The sequence below is a fragment of the Hordeum vulgare genome, chromosome 2H (genome assembly GCF_904849725.1).
Source record: "Hordeum vulgare subsp. vulgare chromosome 2H, MorexV3_pseudomolecules_assembly, whole genome shotgun sequence".
NCBI lineage: Eukaryota > Viridiplantae > Streptophyta > Magnoliopsida > Poales > Poaceae > Hordeum > Hordeum vulgare.
Genome location: NC_058519.1, coordinates 602,347,773 through 602,370,471, shown reverse-complemented (window position 1 = coordinate 602,370,471; position 22,699 = coordinate 602,347,773). Strand labels below are relative to the sequence as shown.

General features: G+C 49.4%; 3 protein-coding genes across 3 annotated transcripts; 2 read left to right on the top strand and 1 right to left on the bottom strand.

The window, feature by feature from the left end:
- The first annotated feature begins 5,313 nt into the window (after positions 1–5,313).
- Positions 5,314–7,067, top strand: LOC123430725 (UPF0481 protein At3g47200-like). Its single transcript, XM_045114572.1, has one exon. It carries the CDS (start codon positions 5,460–5,462, stop codon positions 6,978–6,980), a length of 1,521 nt encoding a protein of 506 aa, XP_044970507.1. The 5' UTR covers positions 5,314–5,459; the 3' UTR covers positions 6,981–7,067.
- An 8,174-nt stretch (positions 7,068–15,241) lies between these two features.
- On the top strand, positions 15,242–17,251 carry LOC123430724. The gene has a single exon (XM_045114571.1). It carries the CDS (start codon positions 15,538–15,540, stop codon positions 17,026–17,028), a length of 1,491 nt encoding a protein of 496 aa, XP_044970506.1. The 5' UTR covers positions 15,242–15,537; the 3' UTR covers positions 17,029–17,251.
- Positions 17,252–20,588: 3,337 nt separating this feature from the next.
- On the bottom strand, positions 20,589–22,455 carry LOC123430723 (cytosolic sulfotransferase 8-like). The gene is made up of 2 exons (XM_045114570.1): positions 21,863–22,455; positions 20,589–21,245 (listed from the first exon to the last, which is right to left on the bottom strand). The coding sequence occupies exons 1-2, from the start codon at positions 22,399–22,401 to the stop codon at positions 20,684–20,686; spliced, it is 1,101 nt and encodes a 366-aa protein (XP_044970505.1). The 5' UTR covers positions 22,402–22,455; the 3' UTR covers positions 20,589–20,683.
- Positions 22,456–22,699: the final 244 nt, after the last annotated feature.

The window sequence follows — 22,699 nt, the reverse complement described above, 5'->3', positions numbered from 1 at the left end:
TTTGCCATCTTTCTTGAAGTTCTTCTTACCCTTGCCTTTCTTGAAACTAGTGGTCTTGTTGACCATCAACACTTGATGCTCTTTCTTGATTTCTACTTCTGCAGACTTGAGCATCGAGTACAACTCGGGAATGGTCTTCTCCATCCCTTGCATGTTGTAGTTAAGCACAAAGCCTTTGTAGCTTGGTGGGAGAGACTGGAGGATTCTGTCAATTATAGCATCATCCGGAAGTTCGACTCCAAGTGAAGTCAGACGACCGTGTAACCCAGACATTTTGAGTATGTGCTCACTGACAGAACTGTTCTCCTCCATCTTACAGCTAAAGAACTTTTCGGAGACTTCATATCTCTCGACACGGGCATGAAATTGAAAAACTAGCTTCAACTCCTGGAACATCTCGTATGCCCCGTGTTGCTCAAAACGCCTTTGGAGCCCCGTTTCTAAACTGTATAACTCACCACACCTAACGAGAGAGTAGTCATCACTCCGCGTTTGCCAGACATTCAGAATGTCCTGGGCTGCTGCGGGAGCGGGAGGGTCACCTAGCGGCGCATCAAGGACATAAGCCTTTTTATCCGCTTCAAGGATGAGCTTCAAGTTGCGAACCCAGTCCGCATAGTTGCAACCATCATCTTTCAGCTTGTTTTTCTCTAGGAATGCGTTGAAATTGAGGTTGACGTTGGCCATCTACAATATTTATAAAGACAACTTTTAGACTAAGTTCATGACAATTAAGTTCATTTAATCAAATTAAGTATGAACACCCACTTAAATCGACATCCCTCTAGTCATCTAAGTGTTACATGATCCATGTTGACTAACCCGTGTCCGATCATCACGTGAGACGGGCTAGTCACCATGGTGAGCAACTTCATGCTGATCGTATTCAACCATATGACTCATGTTCGACCTTTCGGTCTCTTGTATTCGAGGTCATGTCTGTACATGCTAAGCTTGTCGAGTCAACCTAGGTGTTTCGCGTGTGTAAATCTGGCTTACACCCGTTGTATGCGAACATTAGAATCTATCACACCCGATCATCATGTGGTGCTTCGAGACAACGATCCTTCGCAACGGTGCACACTTAGGGGAATACGTTCTCGAAATTTTAAGAGGGATCATCTTATTATGCTACTGTCATTCTAAGCAATAAGATGAAAAACATGATAAACATCACAATGCAATCATATAGTGACATGATATGGCCATTATCATCTTTGCCCTTTCGATCTCCATCTTCAGGTATCGCATGATCATCATCGTCACCGGCGTGACACCATGATCTCCATCATCGTGTCTCCGTGAAGTCGTCATGCCAACTACTACTATCACTACTACTATAGCTAACCGTTAGCAATGAAGTAAAAGTAGTAAGCACATGGCGTTGCATCTCATACAATAAATTAAGACAACTCCTATGGCTCCTGCCGGTTTTCATACTCATCGACATGCAAGTCGTGAAACCTATTACAATAACATGATCATCTCATACATCATACATGCAACATCACAACTTTGGCCATATCACATCACATGTCAAACCCTGCAAAAACAAGTTAGACGTCCTCTAATTGTTGTTGCAAGTTTTACGTGGCTGATTTCGGTTTCTAGCAAGAACGCCTTCTTACCTACGTGACAGCCACAACAATGATATGCCAAAGCTATTTGCCCTTCATAAGGACCCTTTTCATCAAATCCAATCCGACTAGAGTCGGCGAGACAAACACCCGCTAGCCACCTTTATGCACGGTGAGCATGTCTGTCGGTGGAACCAGTCTCACGTAAGCGTACGTGTAAAGTCGGTCCGGGCTGCTTCATCCCACAATACCGCCAGAAAATAATAAGACTAGTAGCGGCAAGCGAATTGACAAATCACCGCCCACAACTTTTGTGTTCTACTCGTGCATAGAATCTACGCATAGAAAACCTCGCTCGGATGCCACTGTTGGGTAACGTAGCATAAATTCAAAATTTTCCTACGCCATATTCAGATCTTCCTATGGAGAGACCAGCAACGAGAGAGGGGTAAGAGCATCTTCATACCTTTGAAGATCGCTAAGCGGAAGCGTTGCTAGAACGTGGTTGATGGAGTCGTACTCGCATCGATTTCGATCTAGTGCCGAACTACGGCACCTCCGCGTTCAACACACGTGCAGCCCGGTGACGTCTCCCGCACCTTGATCCAGCAAGGAGGAGGGAGAGGTTGGGGAAGAACTCCAGCAGCACGACGGCATGGTGTAGATGGAGAGACGAGGTCTCCCGGCAGGGCTTCGCCAAGCACCGGCACAGAGGAGGAGGAAGAAGGGCACGGCTGCGCCGAGGGAGAGGGAGAAGTCTATCTCCCAAGGGCCAAAACCCCTCTCTATTTATAGGAGGAGGGGGAGGGGCTGCGCCACCCCTAGGGTTACCTCCCTAGGGGCCAGCGGCCACCAGATGGGAAAAGGGGGGGGCGGCGGCTAGGGTGGGAGGGGGTGGTGCACCACCTGGTGGGCCTAAGGCCCACGTGCACCTAGGGTTGCCCCCTCTCCCCACCAATTGCGCATTGGGCTGGGTGTGGGAGGCGCACCAGCACACCTAGGGGCTGGTTCCCTCCCCCACTTGGCCCATCTTACCTCCCGGGGTCGTTGCCCCCCTTCGATGGACCCCCGGGGCCACCTCCGGTGGTCCCGGTGGTCCCGGTACGTTACCGGTGATGCCCGAAATAGTTCCGGTGTCCGAAACCATCCGTCCTATATATCAATCTTTACCTCCGGACCATTCCGAAGCTCCTCGTGACGTCCGGGATCTCATCCAGGACTCCGAACAACTTTCGGTAACCTCGTATAACAATTCCCTGTAACCCTAGCGTCACTGAACCTTAAGTGTGTAGACCCTACGGGTTTGGGAGACAGGCAGACATGACCGAGACACCTCTCTGGACAATAATCATCAGCGGGGTCTGAATACCCATGGTGGCTCCCACTTGCTCCACGATGATCTCATCGGATGAACCACGATGTCAAGGATTCAATCAATCCCATATACAATTCCCTTTGTCTGTCGGTATAGAACTTGCCCGAGATTCGATCATCGGTATACCAATACCTTGTTCAATCTCGTTACAGGTAAGTCTCTTTACTCGTTCCATAGCACGTCATCGTGTGAGTAACTCCTTAGTCACATTGAGCTCATGATGATGTTCTACCGAGTGGGCCCAGAGATACCTCTCCGTCACACAGAGTGACAAATCCCGATCTCGATTCGTACCAACCCAACAGACACTTTCGGAGGTACCCGTAGTGCACCTTTATAGTCACCCAGTTACGTTGTGACGTTTGATACACCCAAAGCACTCCTACGGTATCCGGGAGTTGCACAATCTAACGGTCGAAGGAAAAGATACTTGACATTAGAAAAGCTTTAGCATACGAACAATACGATCTAGTGCTATGCTTAGGACTGGGTCTTGTCCATCACATCATTCTCCTAATGATGTGATCCCGTTATCAATGACATCTAATGCCCATGATCAGGAAACCATGATCATCTATTGACTAACGAGCTAGCCAACTAGAGGCTTGCTAGAGACACATTGTGATCTATTTATTCACACATGTATTACTGTTTCCTGTTAATACAATTATAGCATGAACAATAGACGATTATCATGAACAAGGAAATATGATAATAACAATTTTATTATTGCCTCTAGGGCATATTTCCAACAGCCACATCATCGGGGTGAAGGAGGCCTACTTGATGAAATCCTTGCTGAGGCCGACGATAATGATGTTGATGAGCTGTGAGTCGCGGACGGGATCACCGAGTTCGCGAAGCTCGTCGCCGATGGCCTTGACAAGCTAACAAAAGATGTTCACCGGGGCATCACCTTGGGCCAGGTTACGAAGCTCGGTGTGCAGAGCGTTTTTTCGAGTGTCGCTATTGCTTTGAAAAAGCTGGTGAATAGAGCCCCAGATGTTAGCGGCGGTGGCGCCGTCGTGATCAAGCATGTTGAAGATCTCGGTGGTGATGCGGGTGTAGAACTACCGACCGATCGCGAGATCTTCTTTCACCCATTGAGGATCATCAGGGTGAGGAGGACTGTTGGCAGCGATGGGGGAGCGGAGGTTGCAGCGTCCCAGGTGTAGATCGAAGAGGTGGCGCCAATGATAATAGTTGTGGGCGGTAAGATCGAGGACGATGGGAACGAAGGGGCTGCCATCGGTGATGGTGTCGGCGAGCGACATAGGTGCAGCCAGAAGAGTAGTAGGAGGTATGGGTGGTGCTTGGGAAAGAGTAGAGGAAGAATTAGCCGACGCGAGGACGACGGCTTTGGCGATGAGAGCAGCCCGACGCTTGACTTAGCCGGGTGGCGGCGGCGGTGGTGATGTGGGTGGAGCCATACCCTAAATCCTAGGAACGAAAAACTGATACCATGATAAATGAATAAAACCATTGCTTATTGATAATTTGCAGCCGCATACATGGGTTTATATAAAGATTACAAACCAACTAGATCTATTACAAAACAACTAGGACTATGTAACTTGAGATTCAAGTAATAATCTAACAGTTATGTCCAAACCACCTTGTGACTTCAGTTTACACAGATCCTCCCACCGAATCATGTGGTATTTACGTTTAGCGGGATCTGGTTCGGAGAAAAACCTTGAACTTTATCAAATTTTGCGTGGAAGCCCATCACGAAGAATGAAAAGGGCCATACAACACGTAGGGATCATAGATAAGCATGCCTTAGTGAGTAAGCATCGCCCTCTAGGACATGACTCTTCCTGGCTAGGGGTCGGCACATTTTTCGACCTTATGAACCGTCCGAAGAGAGAAGCGCTTTGTCAGAGCAAGGGGGCCTTAATCACCATGGACAGGTTGAAAGGTTCCTCCAGGCTGTGTTGCACGTTGAACTAGTTGAAAAAGGTTCCTCTGTTATGCAGGCACGCATATATATTATGGTTACCTGCTTGATGAGACATGCACGTGTAGCAATGGCGTCTGGCCGGGCCATCATTCCCCTTCTTTCCATTTACTACTCCCCCGTTCCTAAATATAAGTCTTTTAAGCGATTTCACTAGATGTCTATATACGAAGCAAAATGATTGAATGTACATTTTAAAGTATGTCTATATACATTCGTATGTAGTCCACTAGTGAAATCTGTACAAAGATTTATATTTATGAACGGAGGGAGTATATACAATTGCGTTAATCTTGAAAGAATAATAATAAGAAAAATAAAACAGAGAGAAAACTACGCGTGCATGCTCTGGCCTATAAAGCGAGCGACGTCTTCGCAGAGGATAACCGCTGTAGCTTCGGTTCTCAACTCCTGTCTTCTCTTTCCAGTCTTTGCCAAGACATTTGTACATGCATATTCCTCCTTTGAAACCAGCACTGTAATTTTCATCTTTGTTGTTAGCAACTTAGCAATAGCATCCATCCAGTAGTTGTCTTAGTTTGTTAACATGCAGATGCAGGTAGCTTACGATTACGAGTATCAGCTGGCCGTGGCTGATTACTGGGAGGGAAGGCCGACCATGGAACCAAATGTATGGGTTCCTGCCCTCCCTTTGCAGATGACAGTTGCTGCTCCTGCTAGCAACACTGATCTGGTGGTCAGCTCCGGCGGACAGCAGCAGCTGGTTCAGAAGAGTGCTGATCATCAGCACGCGGTTGAACTAATGTTCAAGGAAGCAACACAATCACTCAAGCATACAGTAGACAAGATGGAAATGAAGATGCACCTGTTCCCCGCAAGCATGGAAGTGCTGGCTGAGTCGTACGCGCGCCCCAAGATGGTGTCCATGGGCCCTTACCACCACGGCGAGACCCCAGCCCTCCAGCAGATGGAGAGCATCAAGCATGCGGCCGCCGGCCACTTCATCGACGACTCGGGCTGCTCCATCCAGGAGGTGTATGGGTCGGTCTGTGCGGTCGCAGGCGTGGCCCGCAGCCACTACGACGCGGACAAGCTGGGGGATCTCAGCGACGACGAGTTTAATCCTATGATGTTCTTTGATGGCTGCTTCCTGCTGCAGTATATGCTGTTTTGGTGCAAAGACGACAGCGGCGATGATGACGGGACGGCGCCGGCTGTCCGTGTGCATCCGTCGCTGTGTAGTGTTTTCAGCGCCAACGACAGCCGCATCTTCTGTGACCTCATGCTGCTCGAGAACCAGCTCCCTTGGGTGGTGGTGGACACGCTCAAGAACTTCATGCCTGGCCTGGACATGAAAACGTTTATTGGACTCGTGAAAACAAACAGTCTGCACGCCCGCACAGCGCTCTTCTATAATCCTCCTGAGTTGGACGATAGCTACATACCGCCGCATCTGCTTGGCCTCCTACGATACTATATTGTAGGAACTACCGACAATAGTACTAGTGCTAGTCAAGTCGAGATCGACCTAACTGACAAGGCCGAAAAAGTATCAATTTCTGTCAGCGTCATTGAGCTTGCTGAGATGGGCATTGAGGTCACAGCTAATGAAAATAAAGAAGAGCTAAGGAAGATGTGCATCGAGAAGTCGTGCTTCACCGGCGAGCTCAGGTTGGCGTCAGTGTCCCTTGACGATGCAAACGCAAGCTTCCTCGTCAACATGGCGGCTTTCGAGCTGTGCACGACCCCTGATTTTGCTCAAGTTGATGATGAAATGTCTACTGTGTGCTCCTACCTCTGCCTCCTGGGCATGGTCACGGACAGTGTTGGTGATGTGCAGGAGCTGCGAAACAAGCATATCCTGGAAGGAGGAGCAGGTCTCACTAACGAGGACGCGCTCAAGCTGTTCAACGAACTAGAGAAGCACCTGCGCCCAGGGAACAGCTACTACAGCATCATTAGAGCTATCGAAAACTACAGGTCCAATAGGCGGCCGTGGATCATGTTTTACAGGTTCTGTTACAGAAACCGAACAGCCATCATCGCGACGTTGTCTGCCGTTGCTGGACTTGCAGGTTTCCTCGGGACGCTCAAGTCTTTCAAGTAAGCTAGCTAGCTGCACCTCCTGTCCTGCCATGGCGAGCACTGTGTTGTGTCTTTATGCATGTTTCCTTTGGATGCTACAATTAAGCAGTTCCATGTACTATATGATTGAGCTAGTCCCATTTTGCTTCTCTAAATTCTCATTATTGCATTTTACTATTAGCTAAGTTCAGTGAGTTTATGCTGATCTAGTTATTTCTTTTGAAACCCTCTACCAAGCTTAATTGAACAACAACAACTTGTCAACTTGGTACTAGTATATGCTTAGTCGTATAACTGCCTCGTGACGGGAGAGCTACCTAGCAGGCGCCACCACCAACCACGTGCCCAATTGCAATACATCAGGGGCGCCAAAGCATAGATGAGGTCATTAGGGTTTAGGGTTAGGGAATTTAAAGTCGCGCCCGAGTCTCTGTTGGCACAGTTGAACCACGAACACTGCTCGTTGCAGTTGAACAAGTGAGAGGGTGTTTGGATACTCTCTAGTCATGTGACTAGTAGTAGTCAGACTAGAAGTTTGTAGTGAGGCCCTGTTTGGAAGGTGACTACTACTAGTCAGCATTAAATGTCTCAGTATTAAATTATTCTCTCTTCCTTTCATTTATCTCCTCATTTATCTCCCTTCCATTGGCGTGCCCGCATGGGAGGATGAGCCGCAACAGGATGGGTCCGCCAATTAATTAGAGAAGAGACTTTAGTCAGTAAAAGTTGGGGATGGGGTGACTAGGGACTAAACTAGTTTTAGTCACCCATTAGTCAGGGGTGTTTGGAGGTTTACTGACTAAAGGTGACTACTACTAGTCTCTAGTCTCTAGTCTCTAGTGATCCAAACACCCTCTGAGGCCTGTTTGTCTCAGAAGTCTCATGACTTTTTTTAGTCTCAATTAAAAAGTTTCTAGTCCCTATCCGTTTGTTTTCATGGACTAACACAAGGATTAAAGATCATTAAATGACATGCAAAAAGACAATGTTACCCCTAGTAATATACTAGAAGTTATTAAATGGCATGCTAAAAGTAGGGGCACTGTTGGAAAAAATGCCAAAAAAGTCTCAAAAAGACCCTTTCATAGGGACTTCTTCCTTTAGTCCCGAATACCCACTTTTAGTCCCTAAAAGTCCTTCCTGTTTGTTTCACATGGGACTAAAAGGGACCTTTTTTAGTCCCTACACCAAGAAGTCCCTAGAAACAAACGCCCCCTAAACTAGACCGATCGACACTCGATCAATCCGCACACGACAATACCAATTTGTTACTACCTCCATCCTAATTTATTAGTCCCTTTTATATTTTAGACCACTTATTACATGGAGAAATGAGCCAAGACCAGGTCATGTCAGCTACAGTACTCTGGGAAGGAGGTGACGAAGGGGACAATATTTTACCCAGGTTCAGGCCCTCTTGAAGAGGTAAAACCCTACGTCCTACTTAATTATATTGATGGAGTATGAGGATTAGGGAGGAGCCATATCGTCCACAGTAGAGCGCCGGCGGCCAGATTTGCAGCTTCCTGCCCCTGACCTACCCATCCTTCTGGCCAGCATCCTCCCCCACCATGCCGCCCCCAGGCCTCACCCCTCCCCCTCCCTTCCTTGCCGTCGCCTGAGGCAACCGCCGGGCAAGCCCGAGGCGCCAAGGATGGTGGCGGCGGGGCCTAGGCTGCCCTGCCTATGTGTGGAGAGCCCCGGATCTGGAGCGGCGACTCTATTGACGAGGCACTGCAGGCTAGCAGCCGTGCGGGCGGTGATCTTGCGTCTCGGTCGCGCGGGCGGCGGGATCCGGTGGTCGTTGGCGTCCGGCGATGGCTTATGCGGTGGCCGGTGCGCGCGATATGACGCCTCCCCTCCTCCCATGTTCGGCGTGCAGGCCAGCCTGCTCGGGTCGCGCTTCCTTGGGTCGTCGGTTCTGTATAGGAGGCGCTGGTGGTGGCGGGGATCTAGTTCGGGCGAAATCCCTGGTCGGCCGTGGTCGATCGCGTCGATGCGATGCCTGAGGGCGCCGTTCCCCTCCTTGGAGGCGTCGGTATGGACTGATCCCCTCACTTCCCCTTTCCCTAGGTCTCCCGGGCGAAAGCCTTAACTTTGTTGGGCAGCGGCGGCGCTCACGTCGCCGTTCCCTTCTTGAAGGCGCCGCTTTGGGAACCTTGGAGCTGGGTGGCGCTTGTGGGTGGTGGGCGACGGCGATGGTGCGACCCTATGCTAGCATGGATCTGCGTCCATTGCTTGGAGATGGACTCGCGTAGGTGGAGGTCGTCGTTTGGCGTCATGGTAGCATCGATGGCGGAGGCACCTGCCAAGGCTCGTACCTCAATCTGATCTGAAGATGGACCAGTGGAAGATGGCGGCGACGGCACATTTGAATGCGTCGGACCGATTTGTGCCCTCGACCCGGTATGTGGCTCGGTCGGGCGGCTTTAGATGTTAGGCTTAGGTGAGAGGCCTGGATATTTGGTCCAGCTTGCACCCCTTCATCATACGGATAGGAGTAGCGGCAGATGTTGCCAAGATGGCGGATTCAGGCGTATTCTTGTACTATTTTGTAAGGTCCTCCAGAATAATCAATAAAATAACCGCATGCATCTCCGAGATGCAGAAGCTGGGGGTCATCCTCCTTTTCTAAAAAAATGAGGATTACGGAATTGATCTACTCCGAGATCGTATGAGCTAAACCCTAAATGAGCCAATCTATCTATACGGATGAGAACCTCTGGTTTATATAGACACCAAGGTTTCTAGAATTACATATTACCGATCTCAGCCGGGAACAGATGGGCTGATATAGTCTTCTAAACTTGGAGCACACGTCAATCTTTGGAGCATTTCATCTTGATCATAAGGTCGTCATATAATCCGGTCTCAATGATACGGCTCATGCGGTCGGTCCATAAGGGACGAATCGACCGCCCGAGGACCCCTTAGTCCGAGGCTTCCTCACGAACCAATAACGTAACAAAAATAAATCCATATTTTGGATTTTGTTTCAGTGTTGGTGTTGAAAAATTTCCGCCGCATGTAGTAACCAGCGCATGCGGCAGGGACGTCAATTCCATGGGCCAAGCTGATCACTTGCACGCAAGGTATAAACTTGTTTTGTTCTTTTTGTTGCAGCATGCATGTATGTGCATGTAGGCAGCACACTGTGTCGTTCATGGGACCGCCCCTTGTTAAATGGAGCAAGGAGGGAGAAGGGAGACCGCCTGTGTTGGCTTTTGAACTTGCTAGATCAAATCATTCAGGAATACGTATGTGCAAGCTAGTTAGACAAGCAGTCAAGCACATAGCTTGATTGATGAACATTAGTCTAGCATGTAGGTAACTTATATACGGTGACCTGAGCTTTGACTAGCGCTATGATCGGATCGATCTTTCGACGGAACGTCTCCGCAACGTGCGAACGTGGACGGAAAACTGATCGGGAGATTTTTGTGATAGCAACAGGGACGTGTCGCTCCTGCCTTCTTTTTCTCTTTTTCGTTGTAAGATTACCCGGTGATATACATGTATATATACTACTACAGCTAGCTGCCTTAACTAAAACCTACACGAATAGGAACTCTAGTAGTACACGTACACGGACACAATATCGGATACATATACCATTAATCATGTCGTGCTTATCTAACATTCACCCCCTAAGCATGACGTGGTCGTCACTATCGACCTGGGTCCCAAGTGCGACTATTACTTCTCATCGGCATTGCTTTTGCCATGTTTTGTAGCATCTCAGGGACCGCCTTCGCAGTCGTCGGCTCAACAAATGCTTGACGCCAACTCTTCTCGTTGGTCACGTCCTCAACCTTCATCTATTCTTCGGTGCTTCGTAGACCGTCCTTCGGGTCTTCAAGGGCATATCTTTTGAATCCAAGCGTGACCAAACTTCGGTCTAACTTTAATTTTCAAACTCTTGGCGCTTGCATCAGCCCGTAAAGTGCCTTCTTAAACTTGTAAATTTTCCCTTCTTTGCCCTTTTTCTCGTAGCCGAGGGGTTGTTCCACATACACTTCTTCTGTGAGATCGCCGTTGAGGAAAGCGGATTTAACATCCATATGATGAACCTTCCAATCCTCTTGTGCTGCCAATGCTAGGAACACTCTCACCGTCTCGAGTCGAGCAACCGGTGCAAACACATCATCATAGTCAACTCCTTGACGTTGTACGTAGCCCTTTGCAATGAGTCTTGCCTTCTACTTCACAATGGCACCCTCCGTGTCCTTCTTTAACTTGTAAACCCGGCCACTTCAAACCAATCGCCTTTTGGTTCGGAGGTCGGGTTACTAAAGTCCACGTGCCATTGCTCTCAATCGCCTTCATCTCCTCATCCATGGCGTGCGTCCAGCTAGGACTTTTGCTCGCGTCTACGAAGTTCGCCGGCTCCTCAACTCCGAGCAGACATAGTCCGCAGTACTCGAGCATAACTGGCTTTGTGTACTTGTAGACTTTCTTGAGGGTCTTGTAGCGACGAGGCCCTGAGGAGTCCTTTGTGGCTTGCGAAGGAGGCGACACAAATTGTGTCGGTGTTGATGCACTTGAGGAAGCCAGCTGACTCCCGGGCGTCTCATCGACATCCGTGTCATCGGCGTAGTCGTCGTGACCGTGACCATCATCTTGATTGTCGCCATCACTATGCACCTCGTTGTCGATGTTGTCGTCGAGATCTCCACCCGTGCCACGCGCGTCGTTGTCGCTATCTCCTTGCGACCTATGCGCGTCGTCGTCGGTGTCGGCACCATGATGATCACTACCATTGTGGTCACATTGGTTGGGCGTCTTGCCAACCACCTAGACATCCTCCCCTGCATCATCATAAGTTGGAAATTCAACCGTGAATATGTTACCGTTTGGAGCATCGTCGGCTGCGGCGCTCCAATTCCACGCTTGGTTTTCTTCAAACACGACGTTGCGTGAAATCCGTAGACGCTTGGTTTGTGGATCGTAGAAGCGTTATGCCTTAGTGCCAGAACTCCTCTCGTATCCGGTGAACCCCATCTTGGTGCTACGATCGGCAAGCTTTGAGGGATGCGGCTCCGCCGTCTTCACATGTGCCACGCATCCGAACGTCCGTAGATGAGACACATTCCGCTTACGTCCGTAAATTGCTTCATACGGAGTCTTGTCGATCACCGCCTTCGTTGGAGCCCGGTTGAGAAGATATACCGCCATCGAGGCAGCTTCTCCCCAAAAATTCCCTAGTAGGTTCTTGCTCTTGAGTAAACTCCTTGCCATGTCAACGACGGTTCGATTGCGCCTTTCAACGACCCCGTTCTGCTGTGGCGTGTAAGGTGCCGTGAGGAACCTTTTTATGCCAATCTTCTCGCAGTAATCGTTGAACTCGTTCGACGTAAACTCTCCACCGCGATCTGTCCATAGAGCGCGAACCTTCAGTTTGTGTTTCATCTCCATTGCAGCCTTCAGCTTGTTGAACGCTTCAAACGCCTCATCTTTAGATCGTAGGAGAACGACTCACATATATCTCGAGTAGTCGTCTACCACGAGGAAGAAATACTTCTTTCTCGCGTGAGTTGCCGGGGTGATAGGGCCACATAGATCACCATGGAGCAGCTCGAGTGCATCACTTGCACGATAGGTAGACTGAGCAGGGAACGGCCTGCGGTGCTATTTTCCAACTAAGCACCCGTCACATACTCGATCAACATGGTTGATAAATGGCATCCCAGATACCATCTCCATCTTTGACATCTTCTTCAAGGCGTAGAAGTTAAAGTGTCCAAATCTAGCATGCCATAACCACGAATCATCATCACTCTTGGCGAGCCAACACTCCGGTTAAGATTGATCAAGGTTGAGGATATAAAGCCTGTTCCGTATACGAGTAGCACGAGCTAGCACGTTTCGGAGGTTGTCAAAGATCGTCATCACTCCGTTCTCGATATCCACCTTGCATCCATTCTCGTCAAGTTTCCCAATAGAGATGATGTTGTTGCAAAGCCGTGGAATGTAGTACACTCCGGTGAGTATGTGATGTTCGCCTATGAGACCCTCGAAGAGGACAGATCCTTGCCCAGAAATCTCCAAATTTGAACGATCAGCAAACTTTACCGAGCCTTCAACATCATATTCCAGCTCGAGAAATTTCTCCTTGCATTCCGTCATGTGGTTACTGGCACCCGTGTCGAGATACCACGACACATTGTGATCCCCGGATAACTTAGGTGTCACATTCTTCTCATGAAGTAGCACCTTCCGGTTTGATTTCACAACCACCGTTCCAGTGAGATCACAAACTTCGGCCATCAGAAGACCTGGACCTTCATCTTCCTACATTGCCAAATTTGCCTTGATCTCCCGCCTGCCAGGCTCCGTACAATCCTTTGCAAAGTGACCCATCTCGTTGCAGTTATAACACTTGACCTCGGACATATCCAAGTTCCGTTGCTTCCATCCTTTAGATCGGTCTGCCTTACCACGACCTTGTGGCTTGCCTTTTGCTTTGCCTTCTCTGGTTTGTCCGCCGCGCAGTGTGTTGCTTGAGCCTTCGTTGACATCACGCCTTCCTTTTCTACTTGGGGACTCGCAATCTGCGCGTGAGTACATGAGTTGGTCACTACCTCCCCCGTTGCCTTTCCGACAGCCACGAGCATTCTCTTCCCACGTTCGTAGGCGTCCGATCGCCTCCGTTATGGTCATGTCGTCGATGTCGTAAAGCTGCTCAAGTGTGCCGATGATGTACGTGGATTTATCAGTCACCAAACTGAAAAATTTCTCCACAATCTCGGTCTCCTTGAGCTTTGCACCAAGCGCGCGGATCTCTCCCACCAAAGTAGTAAGACGCATGGCATAGTTGTTCACCGATTCAGTTTCCTCCATCTGTAACTTGTGAAATTGGCGCTTCAGCACTTGTGCCAGAGCCTTGGTGACGCGATCTTCTCCGATCCTCATCTCCTTGAGTGCGTTCCACGCCTCTCTTGCTGTCTCGAACTCCGCCAATGTCATCAGCACGGAATCCGACACAGACTAGGCTATGGCGGCCATGTCACCTTCGTCGAACTCGTCATCGATATCGTCGTCCGTGATTGCCTACCACACTCGAAGGGTTCGGAGAATAATCTTCATCTTCACCGCCCACACGCCATAGTTGGCGTCGGTGAGCATCGGGTACTGGATGGGAATGTTGGGATGTGCCTGGACGTTGGTGCCGCTCGTTCCTCCACCACTCGTTGCTGACTTGCCGTCCTTCTTCACCTTGTCGCCGTTCTTATTCGCCTTGGGACCGCCTTTGCCGGACTTGACTGACTCAGCGTTGCTGTCCGTCATCGTAGATCGTAGATCGTCGAGGCTCTAGATACCAATTTTTGCCTTTTGAACTTGCTAGATCAAATCACCCAGGAATACGTATGTGCAAGCTAACTAGACAAGCAGTCAAGCACACAGCTTGATTGATGAACAGTAGTCTAACATGCAGGTAACGTACACACAGTGAGCTTTGACTAGCGCTAGGATCGGATCGATCTCTCGACGGAACGTCTCCGCAACTTGCGAACGTGGACGGAAAACTGATCGGGAGATTTTTGTGATAGCAACAGGGGCGTGTCGCTTCTGCCTTCCTTTTCTCTTTTTCGTTGTAAGATTACACCGGGATATACACGTATATATACTACTAGAGCTAGTTGCCTTAATTAAAACCTACACGAATAGGAACTCTAGTAGTACACGTACACGGACACAATATCAGATACGTATACCATAATCATGCCGTGCTTATCTAACAGCCTGGCTACTATCAACGACATTTGATGACTCCAATTAAAAAAATGTTCGGACCGTTTGGTCCGGACATTTGGGGAAATTTTGGTGTTCCGTGTTGTAGTTGTCCTTAGAGCATTTTCAACAGGCTTTCAAAAACTGATGTTTCGTGTTGAAGTTGTCCTTCTCGAACAGGCGTCCAAAAACTACTCCGCACGTTAAAATATTCGTTTTTAGGGCGTCGGACAGCTCCAACAGACGCTGTAAAACACTGCGCACGCTAAAAACTTTTGGGCACGCGCTTAAAAACGCTATTGCGCACAACATATTTGGTGCGCCGGCTTACCCGCGCAGCAAACTCTGAGCTGCTGCAGGTGGGGCCGCTGGATCGGGCTGGATTGGACGCCGCATTAGCACGCGTGTGTTGGGGAAGCTTCGGTCCCGCGCTTTAAAAGTACTACGCTAAAAAAATATTGGACGTGGATTTTTTGGGCTACGGTTGGAGATGCTCTTAGACACAATCATGTATAAATGGCATTACAAAGCTAAAGGTTCCTCTCCAGGCTGTGTTTGCACGTTGTAGAAGTTGAAAAGGTTCCTCTGTTATGCAAGCCGCATATATATTATGGTTACCCGGTTGATGAGTCATGCACTTGACGGCCGGCTGCATGTTTTGTCCGGATCGAACATGCTTTAGAGCAAGTAGCAATGCCGTCAGCCGTGGTGCCTTCCGGCTGGATCATCATTTCTTTTCTTTTCTTTGCTTTTCTTTTCTTTTTTCATTTCCTTCATATACGGTTTCGTTAATGTTAGCAATATATATAGCATCCATCCAGATCCAGTGGTTCTCTTAATTTGCTAACATGGAAGCACCTTGCGAGTATCAGCTGGCCGTGGCGGCTGATTACTGGGACGGGAGGCCGGCCATGGAACCAACTGCATGGGTTCCTGGCCTCCCTCTGCAGATGACAGTCGCTGCTCCTAGCAACAGTGATCTGGTTGTCAGCTCCAGCGTACGGCAGCAGCTGAAGCTGGTCGATGAATATGACCACTACGCGGTTCAAGTGTTCGAGCAAGCAGCAGAATCACTCAAGGAGAGAGTGGATGAGATGGAGATGAAGATGCACCTGTTCCCGCCGAGCATGGGAGACCTCGCCGACCACTACGCCGCCCCCAAGGTCGTGTCCATCGGCCCCTACCACCACGGCCGGACCCCGGCGCTCCAGGAGATGGAGAGCGTCAAGCACGCGGCCGCATGCCACTTCGTCAAGGCCACGGGCCGCCCCATCCAGGAGGTGTACTGGGCGGTCTGCACCGTCGCAGAGGAGGCCCGCGGCCACTACCACGGCGGCAGGCTGCGGGGTCTCGGCGACGACGACTTCAAGCCGATGATGTTCCTCGACGGCTGCTTCCTGCTGCAGTACATGCAGTTCTGGTGCAGAGAGAGCGGCGGCGACGAGGACCCGGACATGGACCCGTCGCTGTACAATGCTTTCAGCTCAGTCGACCGCCCCATCCTGAGTGACGTGGTGCTGCTTGAGAACCAGCTGCCATGGGTGGTGATTAAGGCGCTCTTGAGCTTCTTGCCCGGGCCTGGCCTGGACATGGAAACGCTCATCGGACGCGTGAAACAGACTCTGCAAACCCGTCAGGTTCGTTACTTCGATGCTCCCACACTGGACTACACACCGCCGCATCTCCTTGGCCTCCTACGACACCACATTGTAGGAAGCAACAATACCAAGAAATCCGAGCCGGAACTATCTGAAAGAGCCAAGGAATTGTCAATTTCCGTGAGTGCTATGGAGCTAGCAGAGATCGGCATCGAGATCACAGCCACCAAACCTACGCCAGAAGGCGCAGAGCTAAGGAAAATGGGCATCGATAGGAAGAAATCGTGGCTCACCGGGGAGCTCTTCTTGGCGCCACTGTCCCTCAACGACGCAAACGCGACTTTCCTCGTCAACATGGCGGCGCTGGAGCAGTGCACGACCCCAGACTTTTTCGCCCAAGACGAGGAGAAATCTGCTGTGTGCTCCTACCTCTGCCTCCTGGGCATGGTGACTGACAGCGAGGAGGATGTGCAGCAGCTGAGGAAGAAGCATATCTTGCAAGGAGGAGCAGGGCTGAGCAACAAGGACGCGCTCGACTTGCTCAACAAGCTCGAGAACCGCCTGCGGCCCGGAACCCACTATCTGAGCACCATGATCCTCATCGAGAACTACAAGACCGATAGGTGGAAGAGGATCGAATTTCACAAGTTTCATTACAACTACCGCAAAGCCATCTTGTTGACCATCTCCGGCATCGCTGGGCTTGCCAGTTTCCTCGGGACGCTCAAGTCTCTCAAGTAAGCTGCTCCTCCGATCCTGTCCTGCGATGACGCGCGTCATGTTTTGTGTATGTTCGCTTTTCTTACTAGGCTACAATTCTTGTTCTTGTTCCAACTACTGAAATTTAGCTATGGTTCTAGATATTTCCTTTATGTATTTGGCACCCATCTTGTAAATAATATTTATAGGACCCTGATAAACGTGTGATATGAAGAAAGTACGTCTTGACTTTTTAACGACAACTTTAGTTGTGAAGCATGTCAAATTTCCGTTTAAATGGCAAGTTTTAGTTTTTTTGGATTTTTTCGGATGACAATTTTAGTTGTAAAAGTTTTAGTGCAGTGTTAATCCGTGCCATATGTGTGACACTTGTCATTTGGATATTTGTACCGGTTTGCTAAACATGAGGTGTCAGAATTTTTTGGTGGCGTCAATCACTTTTCAAAAACCACGCCACGAGGGCGAAGACAGAGACAACATGAGGAGCGCCAGCGACAAGCACCGGCCACGTCGAGGCCGAGCCGTGTCCAAAACTTAAAGGGGTTGGCTAGGGGGTTCAAACGGGTTGGACGGGGTGGCAAAGCAGGAAAAACCGCTGGCCACGAGGTGCGGAGGCAGCCAGATAAGGTTGGGTAGGCCATAGGGAAGGAGGAGGAACCGTCATGGGAGAAGGAAGAAGAAGTCGAAAGAAGATAAATAGTTGGCAGCGCGTTCCTAGCTGTTGGATGCTAACCGGATGGTTCATAGAGAAACTGACTAACGATATATGTTTTACCACATACCTAAAATATAGGCGACCGTCTCCATTTATACTTGTCAATGTGAAGGGCCTAGCCTTGCGAGCCATTAACGGTACTAATTGTTGCATATCACTCGATGAGTAATTTGTGTTGAGTTGCTTTTGTTGAAGCTATCATCCAATCTCAAACTGAACAACAACAACAACAACAACAACAACAAGTATGATTGTTTCACTCATAAATATATAGGCATCCATCATATCCAATGGCCCTCGTAGTGTTTCAAGATTGGTCCTAGACACTTTGCAGCTCACTTCACTTTCTAGTTAATTGTTTTAATAATTGCGAGTTTTATATCAAATAGAGATCTATCAAATGTACAAAACAACAACTAACTTGAGAGCATGTAGTAGCATATGGTTAGTGGTAAGTGCATGCATATGCCTTGTCCTTACTAGTTAGTGGTGACTAGTGAGAGCTAGCTGGCAACAGGAGTGCCACCAACCATGCATGTGCCTACTACGTACGCAATAGGCTACACATATACATCGGGCCATCAAGGCGAAGCGTACATGAGGTCATATAAACTAATTGAACAACCCTAGTTAAAAAAAAACTCAATCCCTTAGGTATCGATCTTATTAAAAAAGGTCGAAGAGAGTTGCCCGGTTAATAATCGGAAAATCGAATTAAAACCGCCACAATGCGCCCGCCACAACAAGGCACAGATGACGACCTGACAACCTACACAAGAACGCACACACGCCGTCAAAGGGAAGAGCTCCGTCGAGGTTGTACTCCGGTGTCATCGTCATCACGCCTCTGCGAGGGCAACTCCGACTTCACCATCGACGACCACTAATGTAGCCTCCACCGCAGATGAGCGTAGAGGCCTACGTCGGACAACGTCAAACAGTCCACCACACGCGCCAACAACCAGGCAACTTCGACTCAGCCGACGAGCATTGTAGGATAAAAAGCACTGGACCTGCGCTGAACCAGCGCCAGAACCGACCACTCGTCTTCACGTCACCGTCGCCACAAGGTTCCTCCTCAAACAACTCCGACTTCAAAAGACAAGAGAGGCACGGCGACCCCTCGAACACGCCGGATGAGACCGACTACCAGATCCCAACAACAAATCCTACTCCGCTTGAAGGGGCCATCGTTGCCATACAAGAAGCCGCGCAGATCAACCACATTGCAGGACGAGCCCCATCCGACCACAATGCCGCAAGCGTCTAGCCCCTGGAGAGTGCAAACGAGATCCAAAGCTCTTCAAGACGACGCCCCCAAGGAGGAAGCGACGATGCCGACGTCGTCGTCCGACCCAACCGGGGCTAAGGTTTTCATCCGAAGAACTGGATCTGAGGGTGTGTAGGAAGAGAACTCCTCAACGCTGCCTACAAGAAGGTGAGAAAAAAAAATCCATAGACGCCGACATCGTCGACCGGCAAACTCTTGTCCAGCAAGCTTTCGCTCGGAGCACCTCCCAACACCACAACTCCACGCACAGCACCTCCGCTAGCACGCACGCCTCCCACCAAGCCATCACGCCATGGCCACGCAGGAGCCGCCATCATGACCTGCGCCGCCTGCCGGTTAAGACAACCGCCGTGCCTAGGCGCGCGCCTCGTCAGATCCACGCCGTTCGGTGCCTGGGAGCACTGCGTGCCGCCCCAAGACGCCCCGCAGACGAAGCCTCCGCCACCACCTCTACACTGACAGGCCAGCCACGACCACCTCTGCGCAGAAGGACCAGCCACCACCACCTCTGCGCAGACGGACCAACCATCACCCCTCCGTCGCCGATGGACCAGCCGTAGCCGCCTGACCCCGAGCACGGCCTCCAAATCCAGCACGACGCTTCGCCCCTCCTCAGACGAAGGAAAGGACGCGAGGAGAAAGCGCCTGGCCACCACCTTCACTGGAGTGTGCGCGGCCTTCGCCGGCGGCGTCCTTGGGTGGCGGCTAGGCTGGCGGGAGGGAGGGGCCAAACCCGGCGGAGCACTGGGGGGTTCCCCAGATACGCCAGTGGAAGGGCGACGCGGGGGGAGGATCAGGTTTCTCCTAAAAGTGGCATCGTCAGATGGTTGGCCTGAACAACGCTAGTAGGTGACAAGGTTAGTCTGTGCTGGCATAGCTGAGCCAAGAACACAACTCATTGTGAGCAAGTGTATTAAACAGATATTCTGTCCTCCTCGCACGACAAGCAATGTCACTCACTACCTCCGTTTTTAAATATAAGATATTTTAAAGAATTTAAAACAAATGTATAGCAAAATAAATGAATTAACACTATGAAATAAGTCTATATACATCCGCACATAATACATATTAAAATCTCTAAAAAGCTTATATTTAAGAATGAAGGAAGTATAAAAGTATAACGTTGTTAAGACTTCCTCGTCGGTGGGGTGCTTATATCTTTGGGTTGTGCGTATTCTCTTTTGGGTATAGGTTGCTCAAGAAGGAATGCTTTATGCGTAATCGTGAACACATAATAACGGCATTTGCCCACTCCATCTCACGTTTGCACATGCAATGCATGCTGGGCCAAGCGGCCGATGCCAACTAGTGTGTGTATATAAGAGCAAAATTGTCAGAATTGAGATTTTAAATCGGATCGGAGCTCCATAGATAAGATCGTGAATCATAAAATTGTAACTACGAAGATTGTAGAAACTTAGATTCTATGAGCAAAACAATAGAATTGGGGTGGGCAGTTTGGATCGTAAGGTCGTAAGATTTTAAAACTTGATTTGCGATTCTGACAACTTCGTATAAGAGAATTGTATTTCAATGTAACTCAAACTTATTTTACCGTATTTGCAAGATTAATAGGATTAGATACATGGGTCTGTATCAAACGGAGTAAATGATTAGCAATCAATCTAAATACATTCATCAATAATCAAACAAGAAAATATGACATGTTAACTTTCTAAGGAAGGCGCCGTCCGCTCTCGGGCGACACGTACGGGACGAAACCCCGATCCAAAAGAGCCAAAAGACAGCCCCGATCCCCGGAGCTTGTCCTCAACAATGGCGTCCAAGCGCTGCGCCATCTCTGGGGTCATATGGTTCACCCAGTCTCCAATCACCCCTTTCCTGAAGTTGGCTTCATGCGGGAACTTGTAGAACACCCCGGACGCGCCCGTCCTGTTCGCTTCTAGACCTTTCATCGTCTCAATGCTGCACAACTTGACGATGTCTGCCGGAAGCCCTGCCGCCGCGTCGGCAGCTGAGAAGGGCACCCCGAGGAACTCCGCCAGCTTTATGACACCGTCGACCGGGTTGAGCAGCATCTCCTCGTACCTCAGGAACAAGACCCTCTCCGGAGCGGCTTTGCTTGCCCTCCAGTAACCCAGAACGTGGTCCCAGACGGGGCCATCTGTGGTCCTGCCCTCGCATGCACTCTCAAACAGTTCAGAGAACTCGCATGGGTGAATGGTATTGCCAAAGTGCCACATGGACACCAGCATATCCTTGGGCTCCCTGCACGTGGCCGTTTAATCAAATCATTTCCATCTGTTCTCTAATGTCGTTTATAATTTTGGCAGAGTCAATGTCTCAAGCTTCCCTGCTTATCGATATTGTGTCATTCTAGAATATATGCTGAGCGAGAAATTTAGATTTAACCTACATATTAGTGGATCCATAGTAAGGTGTAATTTCGTATAGGACTTTGCTTAATTAAACCAGCCTAATTTTGTAGAAATTGGTGGTCAAGTTTTAGAAATTACAAACAAACTAGAATCACAATGACAGCAAAAAATTCGGAATTCACTAGCATTAGCATGTTCATGCAAAAATTAAATAAAGTTCAAGATATGTTTGTTGAAGGCTAAATTAACTAATTAACGTTAAAATATCTACTACTACTCAAAAAAATAAAAGAGCATTTAGTTAACTACTTTCATTAATAAGGGGGTCACATGCATCATTTTAATGCAGAGGCTTGAGGTGTTCCTCCTTTTCTAAAATAAAATATGATCTAAAGGCTCTTATGTTTCTTTATCGGAGGGAGTACTTCGGAACTGAAGGAAATGATAGCTAGTAGTAATCATGCATATGGCCATGAAGTATAAACTGAATTGTACATAGTATTGTACCTGCAGATGTAGACGATCTTGGCGTTGGGGTTGTCCGCAACAGAGGCGGGCAGCAGGGAGTGTTGCATGTGCGTGTTCATGAGCCTAGGCGACGGCAGCGCATCCAGCTTGGTGTCGTGCCCTGCGCTCAACAGATCGTCGATGAAAGGGACGCACTCGTGTGGGTTGAGGCGACGGAGCGGGTGGTCGGCGGCGGAGGGCGGGTACGCCGCCCGAGCCATGGTCGCGAAGGACATGGCCTTGAGCCACGTGGTGCCGCACTTGGGTGGGCTCGCGAGGAGCACGTCGCCGGCGAGCGGGGCGAAGCGCCGCTGGAAAGAGAGGACCCCGGGCATCCTCTCGTGGATCACCCAAGCGCCCTGGTATTGGTGGTGCACGAAGCGGCCTAGGAGGGCGATGGTCGGCAAGGTGGCGATGGTGTGCCCGCACTCTTCGGACGGGGTGGTCCGGTCGTCCTCCTCGCCGCCGACGACATCCTTGAACGGGATGGGACCTACGAGGCGGCAAGATGCGCTTGGAGTAGGAGCGGCCATGGCCATGTGGCCGATGCGTCGGCTTTCTCCAATGAGCTAACGACGATGGCTTTTTTATGGGGTTAGCAACTCATCTAGGTGAGACATAACTATGATCTCACTTAAATGACATCACCTGACATCGTATATTGTTGTTGTAGATTGTTTTCAGTTTATCTATGTGTTTGGGCTTTTTTTTTATTTCTATGAGCTGGTTTTTGATTGGATATTTGTAGTTTATATATGGGTAATTGCTGGATTGGTCGCTACTTCTTCCTCTGGCGTCTATTTTTGTTCCTGCATTGAGGAAGATTTTTATTAGCTT